The 17,870-nt window shown below is 39.5% G+C and overlaps 3 protein-coding genes across 4 annotated transcripts in view; 1 reads left to right on the top strand and 2 right to left on the bottom strand.

Moving 5' to 3' along the window:
• LOC105200791 (ankyrin repeat and SAM domain-containing protein 1A) overlaps positions 1-3,289 on the bottom strand; it is a 44,694-nt gene extending 41,405 nt beyond the window's left edge. The window contains 1 exon segment of the mRNA XM_011168511.3: positions 3,051-3,289. Within this exon segment, the coding sequence (XP_011166813.3) occupies positions 3,051-3,154 (104 nt within the window). The 5' untranslated portion in view covers positions 3,155-3,289.
• A 153-nt stretch (positions 3,290-3,442) lies between these two features.
• Positions 3,443-10,600, top strand: LOC105200790 (transmembrane 7 superfamily member 3). The gene is made up of 8 exons (XM_011168510.3): positions 3,443-3,671; positions 6,032-6,373; positions 6,825-7,093; positions 7,338-7,509; positions 8,064-8,228; positions 8,347-8,469; positions 9,450-9,713; positions 9,787-10,600. Exons 1-8 carry the CDS (start codon positions 3,578-3,580, stop codon positions 9,978-9,980), a joined length of 1,623 nt encoding a protein of 540 aa, XP_011166812.2. The 5' UTR covers positions 3,443-3,577; the 3' UTR covers positions 9,981-10,600.
• A 1,920-nt stretch (positions 10,601-12,520) lies between these two features.
• LOC105200938 (paired box protein Pax-6) overlaps positions 12,521-17,870 on the bottom strand; it is a 35,094-nt gene continuing 29,744 nt past the window's right edge. For both annotated transcript variants that reach the window (XM_026130127.2, XM_026130126.2), the window contains exon 10: positions 12,521-15,935. In XM_026130127.2, the coding sequence (XP_025985912.2) occupies positions 15,847-15,935 (89 nt within the window). In that variant the 3' untranslated portion in view covers positions 12,521-15,846. The remainder of the gene's footprint in view (positions 15,936-17,870) is intronic.

Here is a 17,870-nt window from a genome sequence, read left to right as displayed (position 1 = left end):
TACGCGAGCGTCACTCGCTTGGAACGACACCATCGACGATCGCGGTATAATTGAATGAGGCGAGGACGCGACGCGATAATAAATTCATTTGGATTTGCGTTCGATCAACTCGCTCTACACGTCCGGTGACTAATCGTCTGTTTGAATACGCTTGTACGAGACTACGGATCCTTTGTGTTAACACGACTTCACGACGATCTCTTGAATAGACTCGTATTGATATTTGTCTTGATATAAAACTTCTTATTGATCAAGCAGAGTGTATTCAATATTAAAATGAATATCGACTCTACACTGTTAAAAAAACACAGCTAAATTTAATGTAATGTAACGGAAGCAATTTTCAAGCAGATAGATATATTAATAAAAACATTTAATATTGTCAAAAGTGCACTAAATTTCACACACATGTACACAATATATTTTTCAGTTATAGATACATTAAATTTTACGCATTTGTTTTACTTAAAAGTACATTTAATTTCGTGACATTTTTAACAGTTTATAGCATATAAAATAAAAAATAAATCGATTTATTTCTAAATGGATTTTTCACGACGATCAGAATAGAAATTTAAGCTCTACGTTAACCTAGTAAAGTAATTAGACACGCGACGATATCGTGACAAAAATGGAACAGTGTAGTGAGGGCTTTAGCATCGCGCGAATCGATGCAAGTATCGCGCTGCTCGACAGCCGTGCGACAGCTTGACAGATGAATGAACAATTGTTTTACTCCGATTTTGACCATAATGACGACATTGCGTATATATACTGGTCGTTATTTCCGCGCGGAACTTTTTCGCCGGGACGAGCACGCTCGCACATGTCTATCCGATAATTCGTTAGCACGTTCTCGCGAATAAATGCGAAATTATGGGGCATTCCCACGGTAATGTACGCGTTCGCGAAATCGTTTGTAATTAGCAACTAATTCAATCGCAAAGGATTTAAATATCTCCAGTGTGCGAAGATAAAGTAGATCACGGGGTCTCTATTTCCTCTCAGTAATCTTACCGCACGCTTCTCCACGCTATCGATGGCTCCTTGTAAATATATAGCCACTCGCCAAATAGGCCTCTCTATTATCTATCGCCGCAAATAGAAAGTAGAGTGACTCGATAAGCGTATTGCAGTCGTTGCAGGTAGGGTTATATATCTGAAATAAGGTCGACACATTTTTGTTTTTACGACTTGAAATTGTTGCCGGTATTTCTGCATGACGTTGTGTACTCTTCGACGCGTAGCGTGGCAAAGAATAGATGCTAAACGATATTAATTGTTTCATGTTAACAACTTGGAGGAAAAGAAAAACGTTACAGGAAACGTTGCATGTAGTTCCAGATAATTGACGAAGTCCTTGCTCGGTATCAACATATCTGCATGCAACGTCAGCGAATGTACGTGTTCGTGATATGATTCACGGTCACGGTAAAACCATGAGTACTTCGAATGAACAACGTTATTGAAATGCTACTGCCAATGCACCGAAATGGCATCGAGTATAATATTAAGAACATAATTATGTTCTTAATGAGATAAAATTCAATCACTATTATTAGTGTTGTCTTTAATTAATGGAATAATTGAGATAAGTTATAGAATAATTTAAGATAATTCAAAAGAATTTAATACTGCTTATAACAGCTGACATAGGCTGTTTACGTGTATACCTAAAATTTATTATTACAAGGGTAACAGCCTCTATAGACTCCTATATGCATTATTATATTTTACAGAGCCTAAAAATCATATTTATTATTATTAGATGACTCAGTCATATACCCAGAAAAGTATTGCCAAAAAGAAACAATTATTCAATTTACTTTTTCTTTTCTAGCAAGTAATGCTTATATTTAAAAGAATATTTTCTTGGTAATTGTCTTTAAATATTATATATTCGTCGCAAATTTTAGAGAAACTCATTATCGTATATTAAAAGAAAAGAATGTATATTCTTTTCGAAGAAAATTATAAAATTGTATCGAAGAAAAGTGAGAATAATAAGCGAATTTTTGTTGCAATTTAATTGAAGTACCTGATGTTGATGATAAACTTCTGGACTTGTAGATGTATAAACTTGTGGAATATTTGAAATAAGTAATATATACTTATATAAGTAGAGTATATATGTTTTTTAATGTGTTTCAAGTAAATGATAAGATAAGTGTGTTTTAAAACTATTGTCAAGGAAATATCGTATAGATAGCAGTTACTTAAAAGCAGAAAACAATTGAGTAATTAGTTTTCTTATCACGAGAATACTTTTTTTTGCGTATACAATCGTACGAAAAGATCTTAATAAAATAAAATCACTATGTTAGAAGGAGAGAAAGAGAGACAGAAATGTTAAACTAGTTACATTAAATACCATTACATCCAAACGTTGTTTAATCGACGCCCAAAATTGAAATAGGAATCGCAATATGCGGACGAAATAAAGGTGGAAACGCGGGCGAAATGATTCGTGTAATTAACGGTAGAGCTAACGGCAGAAATCCTGGTCGAGCGGTCAATCGCGATAGCCACGGATTAATCGAACGACGACACCGGTACGTTCGATCGAGCGTGAAGGAATTATCGTAAGAAGCGTCATCATGACAAAAAAGAAGTAAAAAGAAAAGCAGAGGAGAAGGCCGGTGCGCTCATTCATCGTGGGAGTTCGTTTAACCCCGTTCGCGTGACTCTCTTCATCAGCCGTCGTTGCCGCGGCCGTCCGTCGCGGTGAAAATTGCGAAACCGAGCGAGCCGAGTAGGCCGAGGAATCCTTGCTCGCGGCAACGGCAACGGCAACGGCAACCTTATCGGCGCGAGACGCGGATCGGAGTGTGCCGAAATGAGCACGGCGTGCGGTGGCGGTTCGATAATGGAATGCGCGAGACGACGTCCGTGTCGACGGACTCGAGGCCGAGACTCGGCTCGGTCATTAAATCATTGGAGGGTCGGTGCACGGCAGACCGGGAACTGGGAATGAGGAAATGACCTCGGTAACGAGGAAAGGCGACGAGCGAGGCAGAAGTTGTCGACAGCCTAGCTCCGGTGACACCCACCTTGCCAGTGGACCACTCCTCTTGGCTCGCTGGCCGAGGATCTTCTCGACCACGGTGACGTTGCCGCTCCTCGCTGCCTCGAGCAGCTCCTGGTCCTTGCCCATGGTCCATTTACACCGCGATCAAGCCGCGATGTTCGCCCGCACACTTGTCAATTTGTGTTTTCACTACGATTACTCGCGTTTCATTGATCCAACGTGGCCATCTTGGGCGAACTGACGCGCCGCCAACCGGCGGCCTCGCGAAACGGGGAGCCTACGTTAAATACGTAACGAGCGTGAGCGAGACGGCGATGTCGGCAGCCCCGTACCGCTTATGAATGGAGCGAGCGAGACGGCGCGAATTGTGCGTACCGCCGTTGTACGTACGAGCGCCACGAACGAGCACGAGCTCGTAGAGCCGCCCGAGTGTCAAATGACAGCTGTTGCGTCGTACCACTGATTCTACGCCGTAGCGTCGAAAACGCCGGCTCGCACACTTTAGACTTTTGGCCGAGTGTAATTACGCGCCGTGGGATATACGCCAGCATGAAACGCTCCGTTATCCTTCTATTGCTTTTATCACTTATCCACGGTAACCTGACGACGGCGTTAGAAAATACAACTGCCGTATCAGTGTCTGGTAAGCGCACCTAACCTCAATGTTCTAACGGACGAATCTCACGAAGTTGTAAACATCTTCGTGTAAACCTCAGAGTTAACATTTAGGTGTCCAGATACTTAGTCACTGTGACAAGTGTGTACGAATAATATTTAATCATTGCGTAAAATGTACGGGTGATACGTATGGAAAGAACCGTTTTGCTGAAGTATCTAAAAACATAGATACAGCAAAAAAAAAATAAGTATGTTGAATCATTGAAATAATTATGTTGGACGATCGAGAGCGGTTTGCCGGAATGTAAAAACATTTTGTAGCATTGACATTGTGCTTGAGAGTGTTTCTGTATAATTATTTTGATTATGGTCCAATATATAATTTTGAATCTGTATCTATAGCTAAATTTATAGACATTTTAGCAAAATCCCTTTTTTCCCCCATTTGTTTCTGCTTATAATACTAATATAAATATTTTTTAATATTTGAATATTTGTTTACTATTTGAAATAAATGTGTAATATTAGAATATAATTCTATACTTATATATTTGCTGAAAAGTGCAAATAATACTTTGATACATATTCGTATTATTTAAAATGTGTAAGTAATATTCAGGTTAAGATTTTATTACTTGATATCTACTTGAAACATATTAATAGTACACAATAGAAAATACTTTGTATTTATGTTCAAACCGATCCTTACTAATATTTTTGTATTGAGTTTTTAACATCCACTGAATGTTAATTTAATATAATGTGATTGTGTTATTATTTTAATATTTTGTATTATATTAGTATTCGACAGTCTTTACTATTAAAATAATACAATTTATGAGTAAATGAGCAAATAACATAAACATAGAAATTTTGATACGTCAATTCTAAAATAAATGAATAAATTAAATGTACACTTATGAGCTAAAAGGTTGCAACACATTTTCTTCGATGGTTTTTGGAATGTAGACTTGCTCATCGAACAGCGAACGTAATTGCTTCTTTCCTGTGGATCCAACCAATTACGTTCGCCGATCGATGAGCAAGCCTACATTCCAAAAACCATCGTAGAAAATGTGTTGCAACCTTTTAGCTCATAACTGTAGCAATATAATCAATGTTTGAACCGAAAAATATGTTTCCCTGTTTTTTTTTAAATTATATTAAAGTGTTAGATTTGGTGTGTTAAATTTTTACATAATATTTGTATTCTGAAATATTCAGCTTGTGTTAAATTAACATAAAAATTTGAGTGGACCGTTTGGAGCATGCGACACATGCTATATTGATCATAAATTTTCCAACTGTACATTCCAATAGTTGTATTTTTTCCAAAATATGCAAGCAATTTTTCGATATCCTAATATATTTTTCGTGCAATTAGACATCTGAATATTCGTATAAAATAAACGTGGAACACTTAGATGTTTGTACATGTTATTTGTTATTTATATTTCTTAATTAAGATTTTCATATATATGTAAATATGTAAACCATAATGTTTATTATATATAATGGTTTAATATTTTATATTATGAGCAAATCTTTATTATTATTCTTTTTATCTTTTGACACAATACGCAATAAAGCCATTATATTAGAATATATCAATGATTGCGATATGAATAATATCGACCGGATATTCGGGTATTCAGTTGTTATTTCGAACAGTGACTAAATATATCTAAAAATCTAGATATCCACACACAGGGTATGTATTCTGTATATGCTTTTTGTTCTTTACTCTATTGTCGTTGCGCAGCTTTTTTGCCATGTAAAATATCTGCGCAACGACACCGACAACTGTCGTTAAGAACAAAAAGCGTGTACGGAATACGTACAGAATACATACAATAAAATACACCCAAGTAATTTATTCATCACGTTCAAATTGTAGCTCTAATATTTCCCTACATTGGCTGCGTTCGCTTCGGTGCTCATAACACTTTAAGCGTCATTTGTCCTTGTTAAATATTTGATAAACAACAAGAATGAAATGATGCTTACAGCGCTGTCAGCATCAAAGTCGTTTTATATCGATCGTGATCGATAAAAAATAATATATTGTATTTTTTGAAAAGCAAGTTTGATATTTTTTTTAGATATGTATACATGTAATTGCTATTCATCGAATTGCTTTCACTAACAAAATTTTAATATAAAATGTGATACAAATATTTTAGTATTTGCAAACGTGTTTTTTTAATATGCTGTTTTGTACTTAGGATATGATTATTTATAATTCGCTCGTTTGCGTTGTGTCGCAAATTAAATAGATCGAGGGATATAAAACATCGCAGAAATGTTTAATTTCCAATGATAAAGTATCATATAATTATCGTAATTATCTTTATTAATGTCGACGTTCGATATATTATATTGCAGACGGCGTCAGAATAAACGTATCTTTATGGAATAATCATGAGAATGACGTAATTAAACAACGAATAAGTTTAGCCCCATTTACTCGCTTAACCATCACTGTGACCGAGGTTCCATCGGATATTTGGTTTATTGTTTTACAAATTCATACATTTCAATACAATGCCACGTTATCTTACGACAAAGCGCTACTTGATAAAGTGTCGGACAGAAGTTTATTCGGATCAAACATTGGTTTGTATGTAAAAACGCACGATGTAACAGCCCCGATCCAGGTATTCTTGGAGCACAACAACGTGCACAATCTCGATGCATTGCTCGTGATTGTTACGTACGGTCGAAATGGTAAGTACAAATAATATTAATAACATTAATAATATTAATAATGTTAATAATGTATGTCTGTCTTTCTCACACTTTCCTTTTCGAATAACATTTATTTGTGAAATTAAATCTGGCGCCGGCACAACGCTGCCTATTAATATAATATAAAATTAATGGCCATATTATATGTATAAAGACAATTGCAAGAGGACAATATTTGCATGATAAAGACCGAAAAATTATATGCTGTATTAAATTAAATAGCCGTGTTACGTTGATCGCGGTAGCACAAATAAATCACAAATCATACCAAGATGTGCATTCGATTAATTTGCGGCGCATCTCTATTATCCGTCGCGCGTAAATGGGTTGAATGGCTAACCGTTTTCGACGGCGGGCGTAATGGCAAAATTGGTTGAGTATCGAGAGAATCCATCAGCGCCGTTCATTGGCCGATTGTTGTTCTCCGCAGCGCCGATACCCGGTGGCTGTAACATGGAATTCGATATCGAAGTGTCGCCGTATCAAAAGCTTCATACGGAAAACGGCATGATAATAGTAGACACGCAGCCAGCCTCGATTCTCGCACCTAACGGTTCATCGGTCCCCTGTGAAAAAAGCTCGCTGCAGTACAAGATGTACCGTCTTTATCTGCCTAGGCAAGACTTCACTCTGGATACATATTTCAATGCGATCGCGAGTATGCTGACCGCGCAAGACATTGCACGGAACGGCGACGAGGTATCTCGTAATATTAGACGGATAAAAATTCATTCTCGGTAAATGCCGCTATATTATAGAACTGATAGCGAAACCGTTATTCCTGCTGATTCAATTATTCTTGATATACACGCACTATAATTACAGAAAATTGTAGGGATCAGCTAACAGTGATTGCCGATGCTCCATTTACCGTTCATAGAATGTATTTTAATAATTCACGATTAAAAAGACTCAACGTATGATTAAGAATATTTTTTGTTAGATACCAGCAGGCTCTCATACGAGTAATATGAGACGTATCTACAGTGCGTTCACCGGCACGGGATCAGTTTATGCCGCAGTTGCTACTTACAGAAATTACTCATCGGCTTACATCCCGATCTTTACGTACGCTTGCAATCCTCTGCTCTATCCGGAGAGTTGTCAAGTTTTAAGTATGTTTTATTTTCTTTTTCTAGATCACAGTATTCTATATTTTATTTTAGCATGAACGAATAATATTAGAGTCTTCAACGTACTCGTATTTCTGCATGGGAAGAACGAAAGTGTACCTATAAGTTTAATTAGATATAGATCTAAAAATAATTTCATTAGAATTTCAAAATAATTATGTAAGACTCGAACTGATTGGCTAGAATGTCAAAAACCTTTTGCAGCATTGCCACCGTGCTTGAATATCTCTCATAATTATTTTAACATTCTAACAAAATTATTTTCAGATTTATATTCAGCTAAATTTTTAGATATTTTAATAAAATCATTCTTTTGCGTGCATTTCACGATGATAAAATTATCTTTCTCTTGGCTCTCTAACAAAATAGCGTTATAATAGCATTATAAGATGCGATTTATCTTTTTCAAGCAATAATTTTTGTTTATCTTTTTAAACGCAAAAATATTTTTCTTGCAGTCTTGTAACTTTGCAAAATTACTGTTCTATTACGTGACTTATGAAAGATCTAGATAATTATTTGCCATTTTTTTTCAGATGACGTATACGCGGAGGTGTTTTGCGCGCTGGTCCTGATGATTGGTTGTTTGTCAGTTATTATAGGGCATAAATACGTTTGTATAGATTATTTTATATCGAGCTGTATACTAGAGGGCATTTTGGGATACATGCTGGGTACATACTTGCACCTTAGCACCACAAGTAATTATGCATCAGTTTTTATAATTCAACGAAACAATATGCATTTAATATAATATCTATAATTTAACTTATTTTTCAAGAAGATACGCGTCATTTTAATAACTCTTGTCTTTTTCAGTCAGCATCGTGATAGGTATGACATTTGTGGTCTCGTCCACTGTTTTCAAGACTTTTTTTATACCATTATGGAGTGTATCATTAGGATTCTTATGTGCGTGCATCGTATATCTTTATGCTCCAGGTACGTATTACGTGTCGATCAAAGCCGCGTTTTAGAAAACTACATGGCTTTTAATGATAATGAGTAAAAAATATATTAGCGTTCCCTTTTTCAAAAGACATTTTTTGTATTTTTTTTCCCCGTAAATAATCAATTTACATCCTAATCGTCGCGTCCAGAGCTACAAGTCTCGCAGTACTAACACAGCGAACAAAACGCAACTCGGAATACAGCAGACGCGAAAGGATAGGAAAACGAAGGAGGGAATCGTAGGTAGGCCTCTCCACTCCGCGGTGCTCGCGAAGGGCTGTTGCGAATTATAGGAAAATAATGAAAGCCAGGCTTAAAAGCGGAGGGATAGAGCGCTGTGCGCCGCCACCCCGAAGTTAGTTCGAGTTTGGCGAAGGGATGAGAGGCGCACAGTCAGTTTCTCCCCGTAGCTTCTATCAATGCTGGCCGCTCATGTGGAAACCTCGCTCGCCGAATCCCCCATGCAGAAGCGGCATGGCGCATTCACGTTGCCTCCCACCTTTCTCACCATAACGCCGCGACTACCCTTCGTCTACCCTCGCCCGGGCACAAACGCAAAAATGCGCCGCGCGCGGGATACGCGTGCACGCACACGCGTGCGATGCCGGTCTACCCTGTCGGCGGGACTCCCACGTCACGGTGTAACCAGCTTGGAAGATTCGCATTTACCTAATTGTGTCCCCGTTTATTTATTCTGCGCCGGGACCTATTTAGATTACGCGATGCGTGTATACGCAACTGCGCGGTAGCGGCGAATCGGGCCCAATTCTATCCTGTCGACAGATGATCGCGCGATCGCTATTTACTCTGAATCGAGCGCTTTGCACTCCGCATGCCAGCGTAAAACGGACGATTATGATGTATCTGGGCGTCTGTTAACTAGATGAAATTTTCGCGCGCGATAGCGACACACGTCGCAATTAACACAACCGTATGTACACTGATACATAACTTATTATCGTTTCTTGTAGCGCAAATGTTTTATATGTTGGAGAACAATTGGTTATTTTGGCCAATGTTCGTAACCCTGATATTTCTGATAATCGCATTTCTGGCGACGATGTCCTATGTCGCTGAATTGATGGCACGTGCGATTTTCGGATCTTATTTCATAGTCGTCGCGGTCGATTACTACGCCGGAAGTAATTTGAAATATATTATTATTACTATAATCAGGAGAGTAACTATACCCGGATTTGAACTAGCGTTCGTATATCCGCCATTTCAAGGTGCAGGTATGTCTTCATTGCTTTATCTCGCGCAAAAGTAACTCCATTTTACGCTTTATCGACTTGATTCTGTTTTCAGATCTAACTTTAGTAATTATCTGGGCTGTTTTAATAATAGCACGATTCATTATTCAAATGTGTGCTTATTTACGTGAGATTAAATTGAACACAGAAAGAACGCCTTTGCTGCCTGACTCTGATTATTCTTCTCAAAGACGTACAAGAGCTTCTGGCCACTATTGGCGTCGACATTACTACTTTTATATACGTTAATATTATATTTAATCTAAGTAACATTAATTATTATCTTGCGTAACGATTTTGACATCGAAATTTTTGCAAAGCTTTTCAAATTTGTCGCTTTATAGTAAAATTAATTATATAATTGTGTTTATTTTTATTAAAGACTGATTTAAGTCGCAAGTTTTAGTTGATAACTTACCTTGTATAAGTAGATGTAAGTATCATACAAACCTGTTTCCTTCTTCGTACTACCTTAAATATTAAAATGTGATATTTTCTTTAAACAGGACATGAAGTCTCACGTAGCAATAATGCACAACATTTAGATTTTTTTCTTTAATATAAAACTTTTATTTTTGTTAAATAATCGTGACGTTTTCATGTTAATATGTACAACAAAACGCATTTTATTTATTTTTCTTTTTTTTACAAAACTTTATTAAAGTATTATTATATAATTGTGAAAATAATATACGTAATGTTGTGCAGCATTACTACAAATATTTTACTACGTACTGTGTATTTTTTATATGTATGTTTTTTCTGATATATTTTTAGTATTCTGCAATAGATTCTATGTTATAAGAGCTTACTCAATGTTAATGTGGAATATGATGTTACGAATAAAGAATGATGATTTGGCATTAAAATGAAATAACATTTATTGAATCGAGACAGTGACACCTAACAGTGGTTCTCTATTTCCTACTACTTACAATCTTAAAGTTAATCACAGCAACAATATTATCTCATTATTCACAACACTTACATAGATTACTGTCGCAATAATATATTATTCTCATTAATAAATTTGTTAATACTCATACACTGTAGTTGTTATTAGTAATATCATTACAGATAATAAGAAAGTCGCGTAACCACTTCCGCGTAATGTTGGTTGCATAACGACTAAAGCATAATTTCGCTCAAACGCATTTTATATGCATAAAATTGCGGTAACGTTCAATTCGCAAAAGTTCTATGCCAACGCAGAGATTTACAAAGGTAACATAATAAATGAGAAGTACTTTAATCTACTATTCGCGCGATAATACAGCACAGCCTGTTGCAAGTGCAGCGCCTGTGTGCAGAGGATCTTCGTGCAGACGTGTGTAATACGCAACCGTTTAGCGGTCGCGTATTCAATTCATCCTGGAATATTTCTTCGAGTAGAGTAATAATATCGATAAACGCAAATGTTTGTACAATTTTTTCTTCCAATTTTGTATAATCTTATTTTTGCAAGTACACTGAAGAAGCATATTTGCATACAATACATTTAGAATTTTGCTAGATTAAATTTTTTAATCGCGAAAAGGACGATCAATTAATGTCTAAACACGTAAATATATGCAATAATTTGGAAAAATTAATTAATACGAAATTCATTTGTAAAGAAAATGTGAAATATTTCAGTCTACTTCGGATCCCTGTGAAGTTTTTCAAATTCTGGGCGCTTTTTATCTCTCTTGTGTGTTTACACCCTTTTCTCTATTTTAGTTTTGAAATTACATACGTACATACATACGTACATACATACATACATACATACATACATATATATATATATATATATATATATATATATATATATATATATATATATATATATATGCATATAGATAATGGCAATATTTTTATACAAATAACAAAATGATAAAATATTTTACAAATCTAACACAAAGAAAGAGAGAGCAAAATTCTTTGCATAAAAGATTCTACGTGTAATTTAACGGTGAAAAAAAAATTCTTCAACGATTTCTTTCACGTTGAATGAAATTTCTCTAACAAGGAAGTGGTACTGGCTGATTTAAATGAAAGTTGTCTCGAACTGGAGTTTAGTCATCGCGAGATCGATTTTACAGCGGTGCCGTTCAGATGCACCGAAGATTTCCCAACGTTTTTTCAGTTCACGCTGCTTTCATTTTCGTTTTCTTCCAAAAATATAAATTTACTAATGTACATGGTACACTCTCGATTAAGTGCTCTTCGCGTATAAACGTTCAACAAGTTTACACGAGCCCTACGTGACCGTGTAAACGCCGACGAGAAACGAACGACACCGCTCCGAACGGCGTAATTTTACACATACTTCACACGTTACTGTTTAACACAATGTATATCGTCCACGGTTATCTATTGGCTGCTGATTAATTGTAGAGAGTTCGTCACCTACATTTATTACGACACGCGTTAGCATTGTCGATAAAACGATCGTTACCGAGCGTTACCGAGAAAAAAAAAAGAAGAGAAACGCCTGCAAATATTCACATTTGCGACAGAAAATATCGGCACACACACAATGCTGCTTCCTGAAAAAAAAACCCCGTCGAGTTCTGGAACGATAAAATTCGAAAATATCGAGTCGCTGTTTTCACGCCGTTTTTTCCACACCTACGAATCAGTGACTAATTATTCGACGCGATCGTGCGGCACGACTCAATTACTAAAAAAACGTGCTACTCTCCCTGGTTAGGTGGTGATCGAAATGCATCGATTAAATGGATCACGCATATACACACCCATTGAAATCACAATAAGGCCGCACAGGTGGTTGATATTTCTTCTTGCGATTTTTTTTTTTTTTTTTCAAAGTTACATTATGTTTCATGAATAATAGACTCGCGAAAATTTTTTATCTTTACGATTGCTGAAATTGTTATTGTAAAAGTTCCGCAATGCAAAGCGATAACGTATCGCTGGTAAAAAGATAGTAGCTTTAAAATAACAATAAACACAATCGCCTTATATTCGCGGGATTACCCTTTTAAATAATACGCATAAAATTATTATGCAAAATCCCTGTATTTTCTCGTATTCTTGTTGGTGATTAATTTTACACGTGTTTGCCTATCCGTTCCAAAACTCGTCTTCGAACGAAAAGCTTGCGCGTTCGGCGCGTTTCGTGAAATGATAGGTGAATAAATGTAGGCTCAGATCATTTGATTTTATTGAAGTTCTGCTGCTGCACGGTTTAAGTAACGGAGTCATCATTTCGGTGAGGGGAAAACATTGAATACACGGATAAGATGTTGCGTAGTTTATAAGGTGGATACGTTCGAACGTAACTGGAGAATTCGTCTAACTTATTTACGTATATATACAGTGATAATTATTTCTAATTTACAGTACTGGTTTAAAGAGAGTAACAAATGCTATCTTACAATTATCTTTATACAGCATAATCGAAAGAATGTGCTTCGATCGTGTGTGCGGCGACGATTAACGAGTTCGATGCCAATAAGATTTCTCGTTATTGCGAGCACCAATATTCGCGATTCGCTTAGAAGGACGAATCCGCCTCCTCGGTCCATTAGCTCAGCGATACGTTTACATTAATAGCAATAAATACCCGACGGAAACGTCCAATGCTACTTGCCTCCTTCGGGCATTACTGTGACACTTACGAAATCTTTCCTATGATTACGTCGGTTTATTCCTCACGACCTCATACTGTCACTGTGCCTTCATTATGGTAATAACGAATGGTACAAGCTACGGATTGGATTGTCTTAATCTAGAATCGTGTAGTATCTTGGACCGGAATGAACGGTTGTGTGGAGATACGCGTAAATGAGGAGAGAGTTTCAAATCGAACATTTTCCGCATCTGCTGTTCATTGCTCGTAACAATGTGTTAAATAGCTTACGCGAAATTTAAAAAAGTGCTATTCGCGTTACTACGTTAAAGGGGATCTGAAACTGTAATATTGCTATTCTCGATAAATCTTGCACACTGATCTCGATGAGGTTTAAATCTAGCGTAATGCGAAATACACGCGCCGATCTTTATTGCGTGTCCGGTTGCATTTGCAAAGCGCGACGAACCCACGCGTGAAGAACCACTCGCATTAATAATAATACAATAACAATATTTGTATATCAAGTACAACAAACAAATAAACAACAGCAGAAATGTAAAAAAAGTATTGCAAAATTTTTTTCAAAAGAATAAATAGAAAATATAAAATATATTATAAATAAATATAAATATATAATTAAAAAATTATTTCCTTTACATATCTCTGGGATATTTTTTCCGCGAAAATGAGTTGCCGATCGATACACACCGTTCGCAAACGGACGTGGACTGGGGCCGCAACATCCTTTCGAGAGCGGTGTCTTCCGACGCCATATCTGCCAACAGACACGATGGCCGGCCTCGCTGAAAAAAGCCGCCCTCCAGGCATAGCTATCAACCCCCGCAAAACCGTTCCCTCCCGCAACGAAATCAGCCTCATCGGGAGACTGCCACCCTAAACTCTCGCGAGAATATATTTCGGCGGGAGCCGCCTACGTGTCTGCGGCTCCCTTTCAATTTCCACGCGGTTCGCGGCCGCCCTTACACGAAGGAAAATATTTGCCGGAAACCGATACAACGTGCGGCAAACAATATGCGCCCGGCGCTATCCAATAAATCCGGTAATAAAGCTCCCCAATACCGAAAAACGAGAGCCGCTGTAAATTTAATGAATGCTCTTGACATCGATCGACTTCGGATAACTAAAAGGGAGAATTCGCGCACGTTGGACGAAGTGAAAAATAATTTTCCTGAGCACACGTTTGTACGATGCTGTTTGTTAAAAGATTCTTATGCAGCTATGTCGGCAGGTGCGAGACATCATTTTCAAATCGCGTAGTGAATATCTTAAGGAAATTTTGTTTTTATACCAACACGACTAGTGGTTCTTCACGCAAAAATCCTCGACGTGATAACGACGGTAGCGTAACGTAAATCATTTACACACACTATCGTGAATAGGTAATTACCCTGCGTGACCCGGAGTCATGCGTATACATCTACGAAATCTAGATCAGACACGAAGTGGAAGATGAGTAAAAGTCTATTGGTTCCAGCTTGAATTATAAAACTTATTGCGCCGCCTAAAAATTCCGCTCTGTGTAATCAGATTGCGTTGGTAAAAAATCTTTTCGTTCAATTTCAAAGAGGATTTAATTGCGACGAGCTGCTGCTCCATTACGATCGCCAATGCGGGCGTCGGCAAATTTACAAATTGTTCAAAAAGGGGAGGGGGAGGGGTGGGAGGAATGGAGGGAAAACCTATCCTATCTTCTAATCCTAATCGAATAGTTTCGTAGATAGGTATTGCCATTCAGAAAATTGACGGTCGTAAACGACATTCGAGGACGCGAGTTATTAATTCAGCATGCGAGGAAATTACACGATTAATGATATTAACTCTACGAACAATTAAATATTGCCCGATCAATCGGAACACTATAAAGCAATTGCAACGTCATTTATCATGCTCTGTACGATAAAAAGCCTGTTCGGCCTTTGTGTCAGCTTGCATTTATGAATAGAGAACGTTCGTTAATAAATAAGTGTACGCAAAAATAAAAAATAAAAAAAAATCAGGAAAAAAAGAAACGAAATTCTTCAACTTACAAGACTGAAGAAAAATTTCCGACACTCGTGTCATCATTCGGAGCTGTGTTCATTCCACGCACAACCAACACTAACTGCGCGTCTTCGATGCGATCGGCGCCACGCTGTCACGCGAACTATCGAAAGGGCGAGCTTTCCTTGTAGCGTCTCTCTTCGCGTCCGTCGTCAGACGACATATCGCGACGGTGGCGATTGTCACCGTCGGCAACCAAGCGCGAGGAAACACCGCGCCCTGTCTCGGGACAGGAGATCACTCTTGCGCGACGGTGCACGGAATCACGGAAATTCAGTCGTTTCACTCACTGGTGTCGGAGTTGTGCACCGGGGTAGTCGCCGGTGTGCTGGGGGCCTGATGCTGCGTCGACTGCGTCGGAATCCCGAGGGAGGCGAGGAGCGGTCGTGGCACCGCGCCCGGGGTGGCGCTCGGCGGCGGCGGGCTCTCCTGGCCTACGAGCAAGCTCGCGGGCGGGAACCCGAAGAGCTGGGATCACTGGAGCCTCGGCCAATAGTTGCCCGCCAGGTCCGGGGTCTGCGAGGGAATCTGCACTGGCACCGAGACGCCGGCTGATATCACTCCTGAAACAGTTTGAGATGTCGGGGGATTGAGCGCATTTGCGACGGCACGAGAGCCCGTCGAGGCTCCGGGAAACGGAACGAGAAGATAAAAAGTAATTCTGAACGGGTGGAACGGTACGATCCGTGGCATACGAGAAACCGAAACTTTATTTTCTCTTTCTCTCTCTCTCTCTCTCTCTCTCCTCATAGGATAAAATCCAACTGCCTTTGTTGCTTTAAATAATACACATCTCATTTATAACTATTTAATGACTTAATTTATTTCGTTATTTTATAACACGGCTTGTTCATTATCTTCTTGATCAAGGAAATACAACTTCACGTTAGTCTCGTCATCGCGTTGCGAGCGAAACGCGTCATTAATCGCGCGAAACACAGCAGGAATAATTCGCTAAAAACAACCAAATACGTATTCACGGAAAACGACATGAAACGCATTCGTGAGCGTCGCCCGCGGTGACGGTTGCATAAATAGGATTCGGTTATGATAGCACGCGGCGGCTTCGCACACTTCTGCAATTTGAATTAAACACCTTAACGAGCTGCGTCTAATCCAATATAAACTTCCGCGAAAACATTTACGCTCTATGGGGCCTGGCGTCGTAACTTCATTCCTCGCATGAGCTATAATTATGGCATAAATGCAAGACGGGTAATTTGGCGAACGTTACAACGAGAACGCGTGCCATAATTACGTTAACCGTGGAACCAACCTTTATTCGGCTGAAGTCGACGTATTCGGAATATCGATATGGCAGCTGGGTAATAACGGTTATAAATTTGCGAAGGGAGGCGGAATCTTATCCTTATTTTTACGCTACCGAAATTTAATTCAGATGTAACAATCGAGTCTCTCGCGTTTAATTCAAAATCGATCGATGCCGTAAAACAATTTCTTTGGCCGCGCGACTTCTTAGATTCCGACATTCAATCGTATCTCGGGTAATCTGCGGAACTCCATCTTCAACTTCATATCCGTGCGGAGCGCTGTCACCTCGATGTCGAGGGATTAATCGAATATCCGTGACTCTCTCTCGTTCGCCACGTTCGCCAACTGCGAAGCAAACTCGCGCGCGCGGTTACGCTCGTTTCCGCGCGCGGTGAAACCCCGCTCGCTAACCCCCCCCCCCGGAGGGAGGGGGGGGACGGCTACTTAACTATGAAAACGGCGCCGTTTGAGCCGGCAGGACGCGGCGCGGCGCTAACGAGCGCGGTGAAAGTCCTTACGGCGCTCGTGCACGTAAAGCGATTATGATGGATAACCCGCGGCTCGTTCCGCACGTAAGGAGCAGGAGGACTGCGCGGGGAGGATGATAGGGAGGAATGGCGGGAAAACGAGGGGGACGAAAGAGCGGAAAGGAAGAAAGACGGCCGCGAGAAGAGTGCGCGCGGGGACGGCGAGAGGGATAGCGGGGTGGGACACAGTGCGCGCGTGTTCCGCAGTATTCCACCATTCCGGCTTGCGCTCCGCTCCGTTCCTGTAGGTACGCCGCGCACCCCCGTATTTCCTCCCCTTTGGGTTCGCACGTTATTGAGCGCTCGCCCAGCCGAGGCGAGACCCAACCCATCCACATCCTCTGTTCACCCCTGTATATCCTCAGGAGGGAGAGGAAGCGAGAGAGAGAGAGACAGAGAGAGGAAGAGAAAGAGAGACACGGAGAAAGAGGCGAAAGGGAGCCCGACGGCGGCGGTGGCGGCGGTGGCGGAGGGCGACGAGAGGGACGGATAGATGGATAGACACGAAGGAGCGAGCGCGCCTCTTCAAAAGTGGAAGGGTGTAGAGGCGAAGGGGATGAGAGAAAGGGAGAGAAGACGAGGCGACGTGGGCTGCGAGAAGAGGCGCGACCCTCCGTGGCTTTCGCTAAACGGAAGACGAGGGGGTGAGACATGGGCAGATAGACGGAGAAAAGGGATAATAGAGAAAGAGAGTCGGGA

Source organism: Solenopsis invicta, chromosome 2, assembly GCF_016802725.1.
Source record: "Solenopsis invicta isolate M01_SB chromosome 2, UNIL_Sinv_3.0, whole genome shotgun sequence".
NCBI lineage: Eukaryota > Metazoa > Arthropoda > Insecta > Hymenoptera > Formicidae > Solenopsis > Solenopsis invicta.
The sequence above is the reverse complement of the archived record's forward strand: the minus strand, read 5'-3'. Positions and strand labels throughout refer to the sequence as shown.